This window comes from Papilio machaon, chromosome 15 (genome assembly GCF_912999745.1).
Source record: "Papilio machaon chromosome 15, ilPapMach1.1, whole genome shotgun sequence".
Classification (NCBI taxonomy): Eukaryota; Metazoa; Arthropoda; class Insecta; order Lepidoptera; family Papilionidae; genus Papilio; species Papilio machaon.
In genome coordinates, this window is record NC_060000.1 from 4,206,712 (window position 1) to 4,229,531 (window position 22,820).

The 22,820-nt window shown below is 31.6% G+C and overlaps 2 protein-coding genes across 2 annotated transcripts; both read right to left on the reverse strand.

Annotated features, from left to right (window-relative positions):
• Positions 1-705: 705 nt before the first annotated feature.
• On the reverse strand, positions 706-3,554 carry LOC106712122 (sialin). The gene is made up of 10 exons (XM_045681372.1): positions 3,396-3,554; positions 3,204-3,313; positions 2,847-2,976; positions 2,526-2,610; positions 1,979-2,196; positions 1,680-1,835; positions 1,422-1,557; positions 1,149-1,276; positions 961-1,071; positions 706-882 (listed from the first exon to the last, which is right to left on the reverse strand). Exons 1-10 carry the CDS (start codon positions 3,552-3,554, stop codon positions 706-708), a joined length of 1,410 nt encoding a protein of 469 aa, XP_045537328.1.
• A 983-nt stretch (positions 3,555-4,537) lies between these two features.
• On the reverse strand, positions 4,538-22,497 carry LOC106712099 (uncharacterized transporter slc-17.2). The gene is made up of 7 exons (XM_045681231.1): positions 22,309-22,497; positions 13,707-13,833; positions 12,226-12,319; positions 8,736-8,978; positions 6,437-6,742; positions 5,168-5,689; positions 4,538-4,830 (listed from the first exon to the last, which is right to left on the reverse strand). Exons 1-7 carry the CDS (start codon positions 22,334-22,336, stop codon positions 4,597-4,599), a joined length of 1,554 nt encoding a protein of 517 aa, XP_045537187.1. The 5' UTR covers positions 22,337-22,497; the 3' UTR covers positions 4,538-4,596.
• Between the last annotated feature and the right edge of the window lie 323 nt (positions 22,498-22,820).

Here is a 22,820-nt window from a genome sequence, read left to right on the forward strand (position 1 = left end):
AGTATTTCGATTAAATATTTCGTATCTCAATTAAATTATACATTCATTTAATATTAACTTGCAATATTTAATAATACTATTTTCAATTAAAATAAAACAATAATTGCATTTATAAATATTTTTATTTTTAGGTAAAATATTTAGCGAAAAACTTAACGGATTTGTGATAAAAAGCTTTTTTTATTTTGAGATTGGATTGTTTGATATCTGTAAAGGTAAAATGTTTTATTTTTTTAATTTAATTGATATTTTTAATTAAAGCATATTGTGAACCAAAGTGCAGTGTGCATTTATTGTGGGATTTAACTGCTGAAACGCATTTTCAAAAGAAATAGTCGTCTTTCTTATTTTCTATGAACAAACAGAAATAACGATATGTTTTTGCACAGGCGTTTAAGGAACGGAAACTCATGATTATTCTCATCCGAAACCTGTGTCATGTTCGAATCCTATTCAATTTCGATTCCTAATAATTTTTACCAAAAATGCCTATTTTGTTAATTTCTAATAATTAATTTAGTCGCATATTCAATGTTTCCTTGAATATTAAAATATATGTTAATTATACAAACGTAGAATCATCTTCCTCCACTTCGGTGATATTCGACATTGCGGAAGGTCTCGCAGTTGTGGCGAATACTTTGCGACGAGGCCTTTAACATTAAATTAAATTTCATAAGTTATGCCAATGAAAATTAAATTTTTTTAACATATACAGTCTAAATAACGGTAAAATACATAATATATCGGTATACAACACCTATTTTTTAATGAATTCCAAGTTTGTACATCTGTTTCGCCCCAAATTAAAAATGTTATCCCGCACAGTAATAGAATTGTGGCATGAAAACACCAAATATTCTTCCATACAGTTACTGTGTTCTGAAAAATACAATCAGATTGTATTAAATTAATTAAATAATACAAACAAAAGTTTATTTAAATAAAAATATAACATACTTTGTATTTATACGTAACTTCTCCTACGCATAGAGAAACGATGATGCCAGATGTATTTCCAATAATTTTAATAACTGTATTTACAGAATTCACGTACATTGGTGTTAATTCCTGACAATTGTAAAACAAAATTAGTACATACGTAGCAATGTATAACTATTTAACTTAAAACATCACACCATACATACATAACAAATGTCAAAAGTGCTATCCATTCCTGCAGCAGTAAGCGCAACTGCTAATGTCAAAATAGTCGGTCCGGGTATTGCAGGAAATAACCACAATATCGATATCATTATGCCAGGTATAACATGAGCTATTAACAAACAATAATATGTAGTATTAGCTGTCGCCTGCGATTTCGTCAGCGCAGAATTGAAAAAAAAAGGGTTGAAAAATCGTAATGTGACATGGGCCTAAGTTAACTTTGATATAAAAGAGAACTGCTAAATCATACTTACAAACAAATATTATATATTTTCGTATGTATTTAATTCTTTTAATTTTTTCATTTTGTTTATAATAGTAAAACAACTGAATTATAATCGTACCCAGTATTAATCTCAATAGAAAAGGTAGCGCTGTTAGAGCGGACGCCTGTTAAATAAATTTTGAAAAATATTTTTTTAATCCATATTTTACCAATTATCAAGCAATTTAATTTACCATTCACTTAGGGTGAATATCGCTTGGCAAACTATATTTTAATGTGTACTTACTTGATATAAAGTGTACTTTAGAACTTGAGTGTAATACAGCGGGCCGTGTATGCACAGCGAAATTATTATCCAAGCGTATCCAAAATTTAAAACACATAAAGCCCAAAAAGCTACCGATTTTAAAATTAATCTCCAAGGAGCTTGAGTATTGGTTAACTGAAAAACTTAATATGTCTGAATGTCTGTAAAGTACTGCACTTTATGATTAGTAGTCGGCAACGAATTAACTATCAATTTAATGAACATATCTACATTGCCAAAGTACATCGCAATGTTTCCTATATAAAATACAAACATACCTTAATCGTAAACACATTACCAATTGTATTATTTAAATATTCCAATTCCTCATCAGATATGCAGGGATGTTTTCTCGGAGAATCACTGACGGCAAAAACCCAAGCGGTTGACCACATTATCTGCATGGTCCCACACACGTAGAAGCCCACTGGCCATCGAGAGTAGAAATGGACAGCAGCACATATCAAGAATGTTGAACATGTACCAGTTGTTATTCCTTTTGTACAAATGCAATATACAGAAATAATTATTTTAAGTTACATCCTTGTAGTTTGTAAGTTAATAAATCAATGGCTCGATGGATATTTTCGTATCATACAACTTTGCTAGTTGCACAATGCAATATTTTCACTATTTTAAAAAGTAAAATAAAGAGTCACGAATTTTTCTTCTTTCTTTTTTCTTTTTGTCCATGTTATATTCTTTTGCATTGCAAACATTAGTTGCTGACACAATTTCACAATTTTATTCTGTGCTTTTCTTTTTTGTAAGTTTTAGTAATATTTAATCTATTTTGGGATTCAAAAATACTATCTAAAATCTTACCACAGTAGGCCCACATGAAATGGTTTCGTTCGAATGGCGGCACCCAATGCCTTAGGACTTGAACCATGCTGGGTAACATAGCACCCTAAAGATTTTAAGTCAAAACTACATACTCATAATTGCTTAAATCTGGCATAGGTAAGGTAAAAGAATAAAAAGCGTACACATTTAATCTTGATGTATAACTATTTTAAATATTATTATTTATTACATTTATTGATTCAACGCTTTTTTTATTTTATAAACTTAAAAACAAAACAACAATAAAGATAAGGTCTCAAATATTTATCAACCTAGGGGTTAATATATTGTCGAACTAACCGCACAGAATCCCTTTATGACGCGTACTAGAAAAAATGACCAGAAGTGATGGTAAGCAGAGGCAGGCGTAAGGCAATTTAGAATACCTGACACCATGCCAGCTATGCCTACCACCCATGTAGGTCCAATTCTGAGGATTAATATTTTCTTTGTTAGTTTCAAATTGTAGCAATAAAAGGCTCATTTTACAATTCTCAGGAAGTTCTGGGAAATTCCGTGTTATTATGTTCTGCTTAATAGCTAGAGTCCATTTTCATTTTCTATTTCACGATTCTTACCTCTTTGTATGAAAAATAAAGTAACTAATAAGTAAATAAATCTAGATAAAACAGATGAATGAAACAGATTTTAACTCACCTATCACCAATGTTGTGGAATATAGGAAAACAAACGCAATAACCAATATGGTAAGCGGAAAATAGTTGTGCCATTTTAATTTCGTCCCAAAACATGACGTCTATAATTGTCTGTGCACAACAATTAGGTACTATTAAAATTTTAATATGAGTTTATATCAATCAAATTATAAATAAATACAGATTCACTGACCCCTTTTCTAGAATCAAAAACTTTACGAATAGAATCATTTCTCCCACTTTTCAATGTTATTCTCTCGATCTCTCTCTTTGACATTTGGACCATATCGACAAGATGCACACTTAGGTTATAACGGACAACGTATATCAAGAAGTAACCTAAAAATATCATAATGCCAACCTTCAAACAACTTCAACTACTATTCTTTTTAAATTGACCATTAATTTCAAGATTGATTATTACTTACTATTGCACGTATCCTGATTTTAAGCATTTTAAGAAATTGATTTGAGTAAGGGTCCAATTTTGTCAAGTCACGGCCGCACTGATTTAGGACATTGATTTAGTAAATTTGTCGGTTGATTTAAAAAAAAACATTTCACAGTTTAACAATGTTTATTATTTCTTCTACACTAAAATGATTCTTAAACACATTGAAATATCTAACTAACACACTCGTCTCGAGATAAAAAAAAATTCAAAACATAAAATATAGGAATAGAAATGATTTTAAACATAAAAATAATGCTAAAGTTTGAGAATCGCTGACTGTTTTCATTTTGGCCATCGATTGTCAACCTAATTTGGATAATCATATTAAAAAAAAATCTTATTTAACAAATATTGATGGCAACGGTTTATCTATTTCGGGGACAATTAATATGATAAATTTAGGTAATGTCAGATAATGAATTAGTCTAAAAAAAATTAAAATAGGTAACATTATAGTCAGTTATTAACCTACATAAAATAAACTAAGTTTTATTTGTCAGTCTGCAGAATATAAACATTTAAAATACAATCCTATTAATTATCGTAAAAATTATAAATATTACAATGGACGGACGTAGATTTAACTTTTAACTTTAAGCTAAAACATTTAACTTTAACGCCGTATTCTAGATAAAAAATTAAATGATTTATAATTTCAATTTATTTGGTAATCTCAATCACAGTGACATAAATATGCAAAAATATATTATCCTAACTATTTAATATCATCAATAAAATTGTCAATTTGGTCAAAAACTAATATTTGCAATACATATTTAACCCATTTAGAATTACATTAAATTTTAAGTTAAATCTTATGAAAAACAAATTGATATATTTTTTTCTTTACACCTAAAACATTCCTACTTAAATAGAAACGAACTTGATATAAAGATAAACAATTTTATATGGACATCTTGTAATACAGTGAACTGCGTAATTATGTTACGACACTCAAGCTCGTTTCCTTACGTTCTCGATAATTTTCATTTTTAATTGTCATTTCATTCATCTCCTTCGTTTCGTTCGGTTTAGATTTATTTTTCTCTTTGTCATCATCAATGAAGTTCCAAGGTTGTATATTGCCAGTGCCGAAAGCTATGAAGAATACAGCTGATATGATATAAACGGACGCTCCCACGAAGAATACCGGTCTCCATTGATCGAAGCTATTCTGTAACGAGAAAAATATTTAGTATCAAAAGACAGTTCCTGAGTCTAATGATTACTAATGATTACCCACTTTTGGGCGATAGGGGCCGGGCTTATCAACTTCGTCTTTAGACAAGACTAATTTTAGACCTTATTTCCTACCTGCCCTTTCCTTATAAGCAAAAGAAGTGGACACATAGGAACACCATTCTAGAAGTTAAATATAGCCTCCTCTTGAGTACTTTATAGTCTTTTGCCATTCATTTGATGAGCAATGTGCACAAATTTAAAAATTAAACAATTCTTCATTAATCGTCAAAAGGAAAATAAATTCTACAAAACCTAAGAATGATATTTACCCCGCTCCTTGTGAAATAGGCAGTAATCATTGGTGTGAAGAACCCGGCCGTGCTGCCGACGAAATTTGCGATTCCGTACAAAGTCCCAGCGAAATTCGGTGCCAAGTCTTGATGGTTCTGAAGGTTGGTTAGCGTCGCGGCGCCATTGAAACCCATCGACATAGTTATCATTGTCACAGACAATGCAGTGGAACACCCGGTGTAGACGAGAAGAATAAGTAAAACCCCTGGCAGAATATGCGAGAACAAACAGAAGAATTTCCTTATAGCCGTTGTGGTCATTAATTTTTTCGAAAGTATACAATCACCAACTGCCCCGAAGATAGTTGCAGAGAACAACCTCGCGAGGTATGGTAATGCAGATATAATTCCAGCTGCAGATAGTTCGAAACCAAGAACACTGGATACGAACTTTGGTCCAACTGTCATAATGAAGTATAAACCCCACAGGTTACCGTAGTGGAGGACTGTCATCGCTAAGAACGGAAATGACGTCACGATGCTCTTAAATGGCGGCAAACCCTGAAAAGATGTATTTTAAATATTATCTTTATGTTATTAGCACCGAGATATCCAAACAGTAATAAGAAAAAAGCAGCAAGACAAATGGCAGTGATCACTTCACATTGGGCGAAACGTTTTTTGGGAAAACAAAAGTAATGGCTTACGTATTTTTATTATGATATTCAAATAATAAGATAATATAAACATAATAAATATTGCCTAAGTAATAAATATAGGAAAAATACAATATAGTATAATAATCACACTATTATGCAAATATTAATTTCCTAAAAGAGAGAATTTATTCAAATTGTGCCAAAAGGCCAAAACCAAATCGAATTTGCTAATAGTTTTTTTTACTCATATCAATTTGATCCGAACTTATTAATTTTTAACAACGTTCAAGGACTAAGAGGCATTTTATAACATACATAATGCTGATTACGTAAAACATGCTACTATATTATAAAAAGATTTTATGGTCATTCGATCAATTACTTAGAAACATAGCAATATATGTCGTAGAATGCATACTGCGTTGGAGATAAATAGTGACCTAGGTAACATAGAATTAATTATACAACGATTAAGGCACAATATAAAAATATAAATCTAATACAATCAATGAAAATAAAATTATCTGCAATAATATCATTTCAATTCTAATGCTTAGACTCCTAGCATAAGTTTAGATACTTAAAAAATTAGCACCACACTGTTATAGTAAATATACTTATTCATATGTGTATCAAATGTTTAACTAACCTTCGCATTCGTGACCCTGTCTCCGAGGGCATCTAAAATGTATTTCCTTTCTTGGTCCGAGATTCTCGGATGCTCATTCGGTGTGTCGGCTACCAAATACCACCAGAAAGCGCACCATATTATAGTTAAAGCTGCGGGTACATAAAATGCTGATGCCCATCCGAACTTCTCTAGCAATGGTCCTGTTAATGACCAGGTGACGACCGTGCCAAGAGTACCTCCCATCATAGCGCTAACAAATTTTCCCTTCTCGGCAGGTGGTGCCCAACGCGCCACAAGAACATGTAAGGCTGGGTATATAAAGCCCTGAAATTAGGAAATGTATAATTTAATTTGTAATTCACAAATACCTCATCTCTATGTGTTCGATTATCTGAATATATACAATTCGTTAAATAGTTGTAAAGAAAGACGGCGACGCGGCTCGCTACCTGTCACATTCCATCTCCCGTAATGGCGAAAATGGATTGCGGAGGTTTTTTTGGCCACACCAAATGGAGGTCTGTAATCTCTGCCAACCCCACTGGATTACAGGCGTGAGTTGTGTCGTTAAATAGTCTCATTTCGTCGTCAAATCCGAGAATGTACATTAACGAACAGAAAACTTACGAGTCTGCATTATTATTTTAGTTCAATTTTCATATTCACATTTCTGCATGAATATAACTTGCATTTAGAATGCTACGCCTAAAAAAACTGAATGCAATAATAATTTCCTTAACTGACAGTATTATTATGAATATCATGATTCTGTCAGAGCACGATTTTTCCTACACGAACTATAATGTAATTTAAGTAACCTATTACATGTGTAGGTACAATTAGTATCTCCGCTTCGACATACAATAAAAATCCTCAAGTAGGACTCGAGATCCCAAAAAAAAATATGGCTTAATTCATCTTGTTCTCAATTTATACGGTAGATGGCAATAACCGAATAAACAGCTTGCCTGTAGTTAAATGGACACCAATATGTATCAGTATCCACAATACCTTATTAATGATTATTTATTAAAGCTTTAGTAGCCCTGAGTGTAATATCGAATTCAAAAATACAAGTTCTAGATTTTTATACAGAAAAAATAACCCGCTCTTTTTATGTACATACCGTATTTTTCCATGCTTCATAGACGTAATGAACACATATATAATGCAAGTGTCTGTCATGTTTTAAAGATGATGATAAAAAAGTGGAAACTTATTTTAGGATGTTTTAAAATGCCACTTACTCGCCAACTAAAATGCCTTAGCGTATGAAAACAGTCTCTTTTGACGAATGTAAATTGATCATAGAATTGTCATCATAAAATCAAATTATAATAAAATAAAGCTAATGGCTATATATAAAAGCTTACCGGTAATTATTTATATGAATAAATTAAGAAATACTTGTTTGTCTCATGAATTAAGGATTAAATTTTTTATAGGTTAGGATCAATACTTGTGAGAAGGCATTCTTTATTAGTTTCCAGGTAAATAATGTAGCTTATTAAATAATTAGTTTGAGTTCGATCTTAACTAGCGGCAAATCGTGCTGGCAGAGTTTTAAAATGGGCTACACTATCGAATATAAATATAAAGATTTTAAGTATTTACCCACCTATAATTTTGATAACAAAATTACATTTTATGACGAATATTACCGCATTGAAGAACATATAATATAGTACTCTAACATTAAACAATGCTTGTATCAATTCGCTCAGCGCTAAGTTATGGAGCAAACAGTTATGACGTCACGTCAATAAGTCTTCATGAATATTTGCAAATGAACAAGTTATACTGACAAAGATTCTACCTTTACAGTATGTACAGTATCACCTTTTTGCGCAAGGGGAAATCTTCCATATTTCATCGGGGGAATTCCATATTCTCTAAATACACACACACACACACACACACACACACACACACACACACCTATCCTACGTTGTCGTCTGTCCTGCATACAAGAGATGTATACCGTCGGTCATAGGCGTCTCCAGAGGGTGTAGGGGGGGCCATTTGCAAAAAGGAATAAAAAAAAGTACTTCGAATAAGACCATAATAATGTTAGCTGCCCCCCCCCTCTCTAGAGCTAGCCTAGATCACCGTCTGGCGACGCCCATGCCTTCGGTGGTTATACATATACTGCTAACGTGGTCCTTTGGAATCCTAAAGAGCACACTAGCCCCAATCTTTATACATATATATATTCGTACAAAGAATCTAGACGACATTAGAATAGCTATGTAAATCTTGTCTAATTGCATTGAGCTGTTTACAAGTCTGTTATTCACAACTAAAATTATAAACTTACACCAGCAAATCCAAGAAAGAATCTCGTGACGATAAGTGCTATGTAGTCATATCTAGCAGCCACAGGTCCGAGAGCTGTGAGTATTGCACTGGCGAGTGAGGAGATAAGTACTACATATCTTGGTCCCCAGCGTTCTGCAGCCATGCCCCCGACTAAAGAGGTGATAGGGTAGCACCAGAAGTAAGCGCCTAGGATCATTGCTTGCTGGTCTGTAGACCAATTAAATTGTGCGCGTCCGTTGTCCTGTGAATTTAATTGCATGAATTTAATGTCGCTAGGTCTAGGAGTCTAGTCTAGGAGTCGCTGCAATGAAATCTTCATAATGTTATTAACTAGTTATACAGTTAAATGCAGAGCTGGGCATTAACTCGTTAATCCGTTAATCGTTAATTAACGAAGTTAACATTTTGCTTAACGGATTAACTTTTAAGTTAACTTCAAAAAGTGTTAACGCTTTTGTTAACTTCCGTTAAACTCAACTTCCGTTAATAAAAGTCCGTTAATCGTTAAATTAGAAACTTGGAGATGTGCTGTCATTTTGTTTAAATTACGTGCCACGCCACGCTCGTAAGTTGAATTATGTTGAGCGACTGTCAGCGACTCGAATGGTGAACGAACGAGTTGATAATTGATATATGTGAAATTTGCGTGCAAGTATGATGCATCAGAGCGTCCGTGAAAGACGTGAACAACAGGACAAAATCAAAAGGTTCGAAATAGTATATTTCATTACGAGTATATAAAAGCAAGAGTATGTAATACCCCACATTCCGAACGCTCTTCGTCCCTGCAATACCCTCCAATCCCTTTTTGAGCAACTGTATTAAAACATTTTTTTACTCGTGCTTTTTCTTTAGCTTTTTCAAACTCGTGCGTTCTCTTTCCCAACTGTCAAAATAATGTTTATTAAAAAGAAAAAACCAACCACGAAGTTTTTATAAAAAAAAAATCATTGAAGTTTTTATGATTCATGCAAATATTGCTAAAAAGAAGCTCCTAATTTGTTACAATATCAGATTTAATGATTGTATTCAATGAATTAGGTTAGTTTTCATTTTATTTCATCTCATTAAATTTCATTTTCATTGCATATCAATAAAAATAATCTACTGAAAACTTGGCCGTTTGGGCATAGTTCCCTTTGCCTACCCAGAATGGGTGAAGAAAACAAAAAAAATCTCTGTTTGTATTCTTTTACGGTTGGCGCCATTTTTCAAACATTTTAGTTAGTTGAGTTTATTGTGTTTTTATTATTCTATTAAATTGCTTCATTTTTTCGCAACTGTATTAAAAATAGTTGTTCAGTGCATGTGCGGAACTGTCATTAGAACTTGTTCCAACTGTCAACCCTCACCATCGGCTGCGCCTCGGCTGGGGTAGACATTTGTCGGAACTCTTTGCAATGACAGGCTTTCCGCACTCGTAATGAAATATACTATAATGCATTCATACTTATCTCTAATACTAATGTATTATAGAATATATAGTCAAAATACTATTTTAAACAAGTGTCGCCACAGAAGTGTGAAATTAGTATGTAAAATTTTGGTATGATTAACTGTTAACGATTAACTTTAACTTGCGTTAAATTTTCGAGAATTTAACGCTTTAACGATTAACGAAGTTAATTTTTTAATTAACGAATTAACGATTAACGAAGTTAACTTTTCGATTAACTGTGCCCACCTGTGGTTAAATGATTTAAAAGAAAATAGGATCAAACTGGCGGAAAACTAAACATAATTTAAATTTAATTTTCTCATTGATTTACAGATCACATCCTAAACATTTCATTGTTTTTTTTTATAACGTTAACAATAATTAACGTTATGGTTTTACTGTAAAGCAGAATACAGAAGGAAAAGGTTCAGAACGAAATAGTATAGCAGTAGAGGGTTTTTAAGATGTATGTACGGCTAAGTTCAAAAGAAAATGCTAGCTAAATGCTTGCTAAATTTGTTTAAAATCTACTTTAAATTATCGAAGCATATAACAAGTGTACGTAATGTATTTATTTATTACATAACGAATAATTTACATAATTTATTCGAATGATTTGGATACTTAAATTACGCAGTGATTTCCTACAAATACATTATCATATTTTGTGAGAGTAACAATTTATAAACATTCCTACAATATTGTAGTTTAATCATTTTCACGGTATGTGAAATTCAATTACGACGCATTATATTGATTCTGCGAGCAATATTGTTAGTTACAGACGATCATGACTCTATTATTATTAAAGGGCAATTTACACTTAATCTGGATTCAACGACGTAAATAAATTATATTGATAGATTGTTTACGTTGTTATAATTTTTATAATTAATTGAAGGTGTTTGTTAATAACATATTAAGTGTAAAATTGTTTTATAATATAGGTAACGTCTTTATAAGTATCCAAATATTACATAGGGGAGCACTAAGAAAGGAATTTTCGTAAATCACTCCCTAAAGGTCACAAGTGGAAAAGTGAAAGTTTGTGTGAAAATTTTTTCTTTAATAGTATCACTTGAAGATTAATATAAACATTACTTAGTATAAATTTATCCTCCACGCAGACGAAGCCGCGGGATAGTACATTGACTAATAAATAAATATGTTACCAGCATTACGTAATGAAAATATCATTCGTCATATTTCATATGTGGTAATTCAGCGACAATTAAATAACGTAATAACTAGTACTTAAATATTATACAGTATTAAAAAAAACTCGGATAATAATAACATATATTTAAAAGTAAACTTAAACATATACATTACCAAATATATAACAAGGTGAGGTTTGACTTCAAATCAGATGCACAAATATATTATGTATAGTCAAACAAAGTTCTTGTGAGCTTTAAGTTCACAAAACTGATAACCGGATTATGAACTGTTTTTGTGCCGAGCTGAGATATCGCCAATAGAAAAATATGCTTAAATAAATCTAAATTAGTTTTTTTGAGTAAAGGTTTATTAGGTGTTAAAATTTAGTTACCGCCGCACTTCTTAGCGTATCACTTCACTTCTTCTAAGCGTATAAGGGATACGCTTAAGTGAAGTGTGAGGGATCTAGACTAAGTGACCAATTTACGTCTTTGAGTCCGACAGTTAATGTTTTAAGTCATTAATGCAAAATGATAGCCATTTCATGATTTCACAAATGGAATTGATTTTCTTACCTCTCATTTCTGATAACAATTTCTATAGCCACTGCTATAAATAGTCATCCAGTTTTTAAGAAATGTATACTGTTTACTTTTAATATACGATACAATCGGGTGTTATGTGACCAACACTCAACAATGCTTCGTCTGAGACTTATCCATAACTTAATAGTAACTTAAATCTATAATTTATGATAATTTTGCTTGCTCTATCATATTATTTGAAATTCACCTTTAAAATTTTTATGTTATTTTGATATTGACATTGCATCGCATTGGTCAGTTAGTACACACATTAGTACATATCATAAGTAGTTCTAAATTAATACCTGTCTTGGAGCTTCCCTTATTTCTGCGATGTCCTCATTATGTATAGTCTTGTTTACCATTACATCGTCATTTGAACCGCACTGCGATTGTACCCTGTTATTTACAGACAAAAAACAATTACTAAATCATTATCTTAGAGCTTAATATTACCGTTAAAATTTAACGATGGTTAACTTGTGTTGTTTAACTTTTTAATTGTATCTACTCTAATAGAAGGTAGGATCCAAAAGTCATAACCACAATAGATTAAATTATTATCTAAAGTTCTAAAGGTACGTTGACACTACGACATAAATTCCGACATAAATGTCCGACATTAATGTCCGTACTGTTTACATTTGTACGAATATTTACACAGCGGCTGACGCAATACTAATTATTGTGTCGGAATTTTTTTTTAATCATAGACTCTCGAGTTCATACAGAGATATTCGATGTATACTGAGTACACTGAGTGAACTTTGTATAGTGTCGTAGTCTAATCGTACCCATAAAAAGGTACTTGAAAAATGCGATTTCAGAAACGGATGTGAAAATTTTTCTCTTCTTTGTTACCTTAAAATAAGTATGTCAACTAAGTATAGAAATTTTGCTTTGTTTACAATAAGAAATATCCAAATAGGACATCCCCATAGCACGATTATTTTTTACTATATATTTTTCCTCGTTTCACTTTCCTCATTCGCTTTTGAATTTTCCTTACGCATAAAATTTTACACTTATGTCTGCATTGCGTTTTCTATTAAAACTAAGTATACGGATACCTTTTTATATATATCTGATTCATTCAGATATCCAGATACATAACAGGCTCAAGTTATTTATTTATGATACGGTGCCGTTAAGAAGACTTAAGTAAAATAAGCGAAAGTTGAAAAAGCCACTTGCAAGTCAATCACCTCTTTAGTCAAAGCAATAATGCCTTCACCTTTAAATAGGAAGCTCTACGCCTGTTTTTGCGATAATATCAGTATAAATTAAAATACTATTAGAAGCGTCTACTATTCTAAGTACCATACATCATTATGTTATCTTTAAACGATTTGTTTTCCTCATTTACTCAGCACAAAGCTTACGCCGAAATATTTATACCCGCATGAATTTGTTAAGCGTTTTTCTATGTCCATTTTTTATCTATTTAAATTTTAACGACGTAAAAATTGTCATAGCTTGAGATTTTCTGCATTACTCATAATAATAAGGACGTAAAATTGTGAAATATTTGGAAACCTAATAGAGACATATTAGCCATAATATCAACTGCTTTTTATTTTTACTATTAACATAATTTTTCTTAAACGGTAATAGCCGAATGGTTAGGAGTACGGCACGGGTCTACAGATCTCGCGGTTGTGGGTTCGAATCACACAATTCAAAGATTATCCCATATCGGAGACGAATGTTAGCAAATTAAGTGCTATCGATTTAATCTTTTAGTTAAAAAATAAATATATTAGGTTAGAGATGTATGTACACTCACGAGACATTTCTTGGTGTCGGTGGCACCATGGCTATGAGATTTAAACTCATGTTAACACGCAGCATGTACACGACCCAGCAGCTTGTAAATATCATTAAGCCCAAGTTCAATCTCGCCGGGATCACGTCTGAAAACAAACAAATAAAATATGTAAATTAAATATCAAAAAAATCCCGAAGCGAAGATAATTTTTCAAATGAATCTATGGAAATCATGATAATAGTTGATCTAAACTGTTAATAAAGATGGAGTGTCTGTGTTTAAATTGAAAAAAAAAATCATATTATATTTTTGCGTTACTTATAACGAAAAATCATTTTTTTATTTTTTCTTATATCTATATGCAAGTCCGAGTTTGTTTCAGATAAACTCTAAAACGGCACGTTAACAAAATCCCGGACGATAGGTATTATACAATTAAACACATAATATCCTTCAACTACTTCTTTTTCGTTCGCAAACGAAAAGTGGGCAAATAGTAGTTGAAGTAGTTATATAAAGTGTTCATTGGGATAACTCATTACTTTCCAAGATGATTTTTGGAACGAAGTTCCTTATCGCGCGTTGTGAAAGGGGGCTAGACGGAAAAAATTCTTACGAAAAGTTGTCACGACACTTTTTGCTATAGTTAGTATGTTAACGACGAATGAGCGCTACTTCACCATGGCAACGACGTGACAATATATAACGAAAATTCATAGAAATAAAATGTACTTCTTGTGAAGACTTAAGTTTTTTATTCATAGAATAAACATTGGTTCCTTCACTAATTAATCGAAAGGAACTTCGTTCCATCCGGGTGTCCCTTGACACCTCTCAAGTTTCCATATCAAATAAAATATGTTTCAAAAATTAAAATTGCAATTGATATAATTACAGTTATTTTAAAATAATTATTTTTCTATCGTTTTAATGAAATAAATTACATCCTCCGTTGTAAGATGTACATCGTCTTGTCACGTACATGTAATCTATTGTGACGTTATCTTATAAAATACTATAATGCGAGTGCACATTATGTCAATCGTCCAACCGCACCTAATACTTCACAAATCTACGTAATATAACCGTAAGTTTCCACTGTCGAATCACCTGTACAAAGACATATTTTACCTCTGTTTTTTAAATGAATGACAGACATGACAATATAATTTCATAGTTGATTCGACAGTTCCACTGCAATATTATGGCGGTTTTCAGAATCATTTTTTCCTATTGTTTGTACGGACATTATACTTCTAGTCTTCATAACTAATACAAAAAACGTAAATTATTATGAAGAGACATTAGAGATTATTTTTCGTTTTTTGTATAACTTGTGAAGAAAAATTTACAATTTTAGGATAGCAATATTTTTAGAACATTAAATAAGAAAAAGATTAAGAAAATCCCAAAAACAAACGATATTTTCTGACACTTGCTGGCGAGCCTATCCTATGCCTATTAAAATCTAATTAATTAATTTGATATTATTCAAATTTTATCTAAATTTCTAAATATATAATTGTATTACCAACAATTTAATTGCAAACGATATTCAATCAGAGTAAACACGTACGCGTACAGACGTGACAGTGATGTTACACAAATGAATACTGTTTATCATCGCACAATCACGTTGTGTTCAATAGATACTGGAATATAGATACAACTCTTCGATGATAACTTAATGAAAATAATTAAATCTATCACTGTCCAAATCCACTACAATGTGAACAGAAATAGGTTTTCAAGCCTCTTTGTGAGGTCGTTGACAGTGCCTGCGTTAGGGTAGGGCGTGATTGGGCGACCGACTAGAGGCGCTAGCAGAAATGGGCGCTACAAGTCTCCTACGAAGTACATAACCCTACTGATCTCCCCTTCTCCCAAAGGCATGGTAAAAAAGGAAGGTGCCGGGAAAATCTCGCCCAGGGCGCAGTACAACTTTAATCATTGCTGGTGGTAGCTACATATAGCTTATAAGATGGCGTAGTTTTCGAACTCGTTTTGAAAAATTGGATAACCAGTTACATTTTTTGACCAAAAAAATATTAAGATTTTCTTAAATCTCTTTAGTTGGACAATGTTGAAACAATTAGCAATGACTAATTGAATTTTAATTGATATTTCTGCTAATGTTAGATGGAAACAATCATTATCAACCTGCCCTTATACCTAGCTTCCTATGTACCATCTACGCATATCCTCTTTCACAAAATTCATCCATACTTTCTTTGGTCTTCTTCTACCTTTGTAGCCATACACATTCATTACTTTTTTTGTTTATGTGATAAAAAATCAAACGCATGATTTCAAAAATATATCCAAACGTATCTAATGAATTTCCTACTAAAACCGTAATGTTAAATCTGAAGAAGTTGGATGGAATTTACTAGGGAAATAAGTTATACAACCTACTTACTATCTACGTACATTACCTCATACAAATTACGTATAAAATCTATTATAGTAACTTTATATTATTATTATGAAACGTTACCACAAATTGCGTTTATATTATCAATTTATACTAAATTTACGTTTGCTATTGAGGAAATGAGTGTTCAAAACACAATAGTTCATTGTCGGGACGTTTTAGAACGACCTTGAGTACGACTACGACTTCTCGTTTAAATCATTGTGCTCAGTTTAGCTGTTCGGAAAATTGTCATAGTGACCCCAGAACTCCACTGCACTGACATTTGCATTGATACATATTATCATCCCTTACGTTCTATTTTAAAATACAGAGACAACCATATGTATTAATAGAAGGGTCACTTCAATTGAAATCGATAGGTATGAGGATGATTATTTCAAACCCATTTTTTATAGATTAACGTAATCCATGTCGTAGATATATTCATCTGATATGAACCATTTGCTGATTTAATCCTTACTTAATATTATAAATATAACATATAACTGACTCGGACATCCGGGCATATCTGATATTTTTTGATATAATATAAAAATATATTAACAACCCAACAAACAATAATTTTTGAATTTTTTCTATAACTATAAGCAATCGGCCGTGACTCCGGAATTTAAAAAGAAAAACTTTACTAGTATCCTACTTGTTCTTCTAGACTATGTTCTACATCCATGCCAAATTTCGTCAAGACCCGTTAAGCCATTCTGGAGATACCTTCTTACGAACATCCATCCATCCAAACTTTCGTGTTTATAATATTAGTAAGATATTCAAGTTCAGTAACTTCATATGATGTAATGTTCTCTATGATATTTCAAAATAAAGGATTATTATTATTTTAATAATAAAGAGCAAGCGGAAAGTGGTAATTTAAATACGATATCCTTTTAGTTATGCTTCGTTGAATAGTTTACTTAAATAAGATGACGGCAATCTTAAGTTTAAAAGAAACTTAGAAAAGCGTATGTAAACCGAACGACGTTGGCAAACCCATCAAGTTGTTATACTTTTGAATTAAATAAATAATAATTTAGTAAATTGATAATTTGAGCTAATTCGATTAGTTTACATTTTTTATTTGTTGACAAATTGTAATAATAAATTACAAGTAATTTCAATGTATCCAAGTAATAAAGGCATTATAAAGTACTAAGAAATACGTGAAAGAAATTAATGATATCGAAGAAATGCAAACAAATCAAATACTGAACGCAAACCGAGATAAGAATCCAATAAAAATCACGTACAAGTCGAACTGAAACTGAGTTGTGCATTCTTTTATCGGCGCTTCGTGGCAGCGGCGAGCGTCAACAACGGCCAGTATTTAATAACACCCCGTTGCTTCACTGTTACAACGTCAACTGTTGACGTTAAAACTCGCCGGTGGAAACGAAACGGTCAGGTTTCCCAAACACATAACAATTCTTTTAGTCGGCAATATCAATTGCGATGAATTCTAAACCAAAACTTCAGCAGTGCATAATTAATAAATATTTAATCATTGGCTTTGATTCAGGAAGTATTAGAATTTAGAGGCTTGAAAGATTACTAATTAAAGTTTAGGAGTCCTGTGTAACACAGTCGCGAAAGCAAACCGGAATCAGAGCGAAGCGTAACGCTTGTGTGCTACAAGACAATTGAGACATGAAAACAAAGAGGAAACGGAAAATTTCATACAAAATATTAACTTCGGCTTCGCGTAGTGTCTAGTGCACTGTTGGCTGAAACGAAACAAATCCATGACAGTTTCCTGTCTTCCAAACTTCGCTTCATGTCCGGTTCTCTGGTCTGTTCGTCTATCACAGCTGCGTACATTGGATTTTTCAACTCAAAGGAGGTTAGACTTTAAGGAGGATCAACATTCATATTCAATTTATCTCATGCTGCAAAAAACACGATCAAAAAGTATCAAATTCTCGGAACAACTTATACCAGCACAATAGATTTAGATACAAAAACCAGCATACTCATTACATGACATTACTTGACAAAAAATACGACATAAAATTAATAGTTTTTCCTATTTAACAATATAATTTATAATTTACTAGAAAAGTACATGAAATGAAGAACTCGAAAAAACTTACAATCTATACAATTTAAAAAATTTGTGGCCGTATGTAATATTAAAAAAAAAAACATATTTCATTCGTACTGGAAGGTAACGCTGTCAAAGTTGCAGGCGACCGCTAGTCAGTAACTATATATAAAGCCAAAAATTCTCCATCAATATGCGAGCTTAACTTAAACCTAGTGTACATTAAAAACCTCTTTAAGGCAGTTATAATCATTTATCATCTTCAAAAACAAACACATTAATAGCTTTTTAAATGTCTTCCTCATTTTAAATGTTATCAACATACTATTGAATTAATTTGCATGAAAGTTTTTTTTTTATCAAACCACGTGTTTTAGCAATAAAAATAGTTTAAGCTGTTCGCTAACGAAAAGTTCAGAAAAATAGACACTTTTTATACTTTAGTATAGACAGAAAAATTATAATTTTTTAGTATATTAACTAAACCTAATTTTAATTTGAATAAAATACAAATTCCTTCCTTAGACAGCAATTTATTTGAACGCCGCGCCGTTATCACACGGTATATGAGTATAAACATTAAACTCAGTATGCAAAGAGAAGAAACTAAAAGCCCTAATAACCCGTCAAACATGTTTGTAGGTAATACAAAAATAGATCGTAAGAAATAGAAACGCGAAAACCAACTATACTTAAGTATCTTGATAAAAAGAAAATAAAAGAATAGGTACTGCCTCGTCTAGGTCAATAACACTTCGCTGTTAATACTATAGAATTATTATTACTTTATGTTGATACATTAATGTAATTAATTACTTTATATTTGTTAAAATAAAAAACGTCTTTTAAAACATGTAATACCAGTTTGTCGAATTCTTAAAACATTAAAAACATCTCTGTTTAAAATTTACATTCTAACCGAAGTTTAAACTCACGAGTCTTTGTTGAAATGTCTTAATTTTATATTTATTTAAGAATACACATCCCAATTCAACTTTTTTTCTTTCAAAAATATCATGTGTGTTGTAAAGTTTGCGATACGTTGAGAACTTCTTTAAAAAATAACAAAAACCAACGCCCGTAACCCAAGAGGTATGCATGTAGGTTTCGGTCGCTCTTAATACCGCCCTTCTTAAATGTTTTATTAATCTGGACAAATCAATCAAAGAGTCTAGCTGTTGGGTCAACCCCAACCAACACTGCCATTCAGTTTTGGGTGTTAATTTTATTCGTGATTGATTAAAGGGATAAAATGTACTAAAACCGTTTAAGCTACTTATTTAATTTCTTACACGACTAAAATCCTCTAACTTATCCTTACTTACTTCGTAATAATAAACATTACCTAACTCTCCTTTTTTATTTATTCAGTGTTTGAATTACCGAATTTGAATATTGCAAAAAATATTTAGAGGTCTTCGAATTAAATTTGTGTGTCAGTTATCCTGTTGAGATTATTAATCGCCTTACCCGTTAGGTTCGAGAATAACGGTCTTGATAAATCGTATCATCGAATAAGGGCACAGATTACCGGATTTTTACGAAAAATATTTATCGATAAATATTATTATCGGTATTAAAATAAATAAGCAGTCAAGGCGAAAAACTAGGTATCATTAATTATACGAGGAAACAAACCGATCATTCCAGTTTTTCCAAAAAAATTAAATAAAATAAAATCAATATAGATTTATTTAAAACTAAGTAAAATAAAGTTATTAGTTTGTTAGTTTTAGTCTTGCTAAATATTGTTGTATGTTAATTAATAAATTAAAACAATAAACATTGGAACATACAGTTTTTAATATCGTCAAAACTAGTTAGCCAATAACAGAATTTGACATTAACATTACCATACATATCCATATATATATGAAAGATATCTAGATATATTATGATGTAAAATTACGCACAATTTAATTGTGATGGGACATATAAAAACTTTAAACAAATATACTTAAAAAGGCAGCCTTGATATAGTAAATATCAAATGAACAATAAAGTACTTACTTTTATAACGTGTTTACCCAATCTATAAATAGTTTCGACAGCTGAGTGGATGAGTACTATAATTTACAAATCTACACCTCTCGTATTGAATCCGTAACCACAGATAGTAGAGAGTTTAACTAAAGATATCTTATTCTAAAAGACGTGCCATTTTGCGTCATATAAATTCCAATACAAAAAAATCAAGGCTATCAAATTCATACCTTAAATTAGACTTACATACATTGACATCTCCTTGATGCGAAAATCTCAGCAAATTTATATAGATTACATTATTTATATTTTATTTTGTACCAGTAACAAGTGATTAAGACAGAAATGTTACTTATTTATATTTCTACGTAAATAATGCTTGTATAGGAACTTTCCTATGACCTTATTTTTAACACATAATATTATGTTTATAGAAGAATGACGTCGAATACACGTCCTCGTCCCCTATAAAAAGGTTCAGTATAGAAACTTGCCTGCCTATATTCAATTTTAATATAAAATCGTGGTAAAATGCGGGGTTTTTTTACCGTGTCAGATTTCCGTTACTTATAATCCTGTTAAGGTGCATTTATTACAGATGCAAGTTTTCCCTATAACGTTAAAACTCTACTGCTGTGTCACTTCTATAAAAAAAATATTGTCATCTCACATTCTCTTTGACGAAACAGAGACAATATGTATTAACACAAGGGACACTACAGGCGAAATCTAGAGTTAGCCCCTTCGTACACAAGTAAATTAAATTTTCAAAACTAACACTGTATCCTTGCATCGCAGGTGCGTCAAGTTGCGCGCGCTCTCTATACACAACGTTAAGTCGGCGACTCGAGTCGTCTATTCGGTCAGTATAGCGACTACATGATAACTGTTTTATAGATTTGGTCCGCCATCTTGAAAATCGCAGTTAATACTTTTCTCACGACGATTTTAACAAACAGATTGCGAGCGACTAGTTTTTGCTAGTAAAGAACAAAATGTAGGCGACGCGTGCCTAAGTACGAAACTCTGACATATTATTGCGTAAATCGCTTAGCGACTAAAATCGCAGGGTGTCGAAGATTTACGTTGTCTTGTGTACGTAGGACTTTTAAAGACAAGGGGATTGATACCACTGTAAGACAAAGAATTGACGATCGAATATGTTTGAATTGCAGTCATTGATAATGAAGTCCAGTATATTCAACTAACTAATGAGGTTTACTACCGAAAAACACATACAAAAGCATAATTATCTCAGTATTTTCAAAAATAATGATAGGGATGGCAATATCTTTTTGTACAAGCGTATCAGAAATGCACGGTAACTGTTAAACTCAATATTATAACGGAAAGTATTCTATCCCAAACTACGACATGGTACCTAATTTGTTAAAAGAACGGTAAATTTTTCTTTTACACGATTACACTATAGAAAAATTGTTACGAATAATTAACTCTGTCGCCAGACTTTGCTTCACATATTATTGTGTATTAAGAATTCTTATCTATACGTTTCATAAGTATTTGAATTCACTTTATCTACAAGTAAACATTTTTTTTCTATAAGTAATTATGAAAAATATAATAAAATTCTACCATAATTTCCCTTGACACGTTTATTTTAATTACTGCCACTTATTGAAGGGACTAATGACTTCAACTTTTTTACATTCGTTTTATTAAAAATAAAACTGCACTTTCCTTTTATATTATAACTATATTTTACCTCCATAAAAAAGCTATAATTGTAAATCTTTAAAAACGTAAACCTATTTTATTAGAATCTCCATTTGCTTTAGTTTTATACTTTTAAAATGAGTTAAAAATTTATCGTTAAATATTTAAGTAATAATTTTTCCTTCGTATTATAAAAACTGCACTGTTCCTTATACATAAGCTATAATCGTAAGACTTTAAAAACGTACATTTATTTTCATTCACCCCATTTGCTTACGTTTTTAATTTTATACTTTTAAACTTAAATCAAAAATTCTCTTTTAAATACTTTAGTACTTAAAAATGAAAAATTTACAATAAACACTTTATTTTAAGTCTACAATTCTGTGGGTACGCATAAAATTACTACCACCAATACAATTAAATCGGTTTAAAATTTCTCAAAAACCGAATAACCATATTCAAAAACCGAAAAAAAAATTACTTACCAAAAACTTTTAAATCAATCACAGCCATTTTCGAACGATTTTCTTTATTCGTTCGCAAATTTAACTCGTTTTACACGCAGCTCATATCGCGTTCATTTTTAAATCGAACGAATAGTTAACACGCGTGGACAGTTGGTGACTGAATGCAGAGCCAGAGTAACCCACGACTATAGCAGCCACTGCAGCCAGCCGCGGCGGACGTAGTAACGTAAACAATTATTATGATACAACTAGACCTTGCCTTCATACGAACATGGGTTACTGTATTAAGGCAGAGATTTACATCAATGTAAAGTTTTCTCCATACGCCACGTCACTAAATCTAATCTTACATGTTTTACATACTATTAAAACAAAAAAGTTTTATTTTTTTATACGATAAAAACAAAAACTGTTTTAAAATCTCGTCAAATGCCCATCTCAATTCAATTCAATTTCCAAGCAGTGGCTTTTAGGTGTGCCAACTGGCCACAGATTGTTTCGCCAGTGTCGAATGCCCATCTCGCTCATCT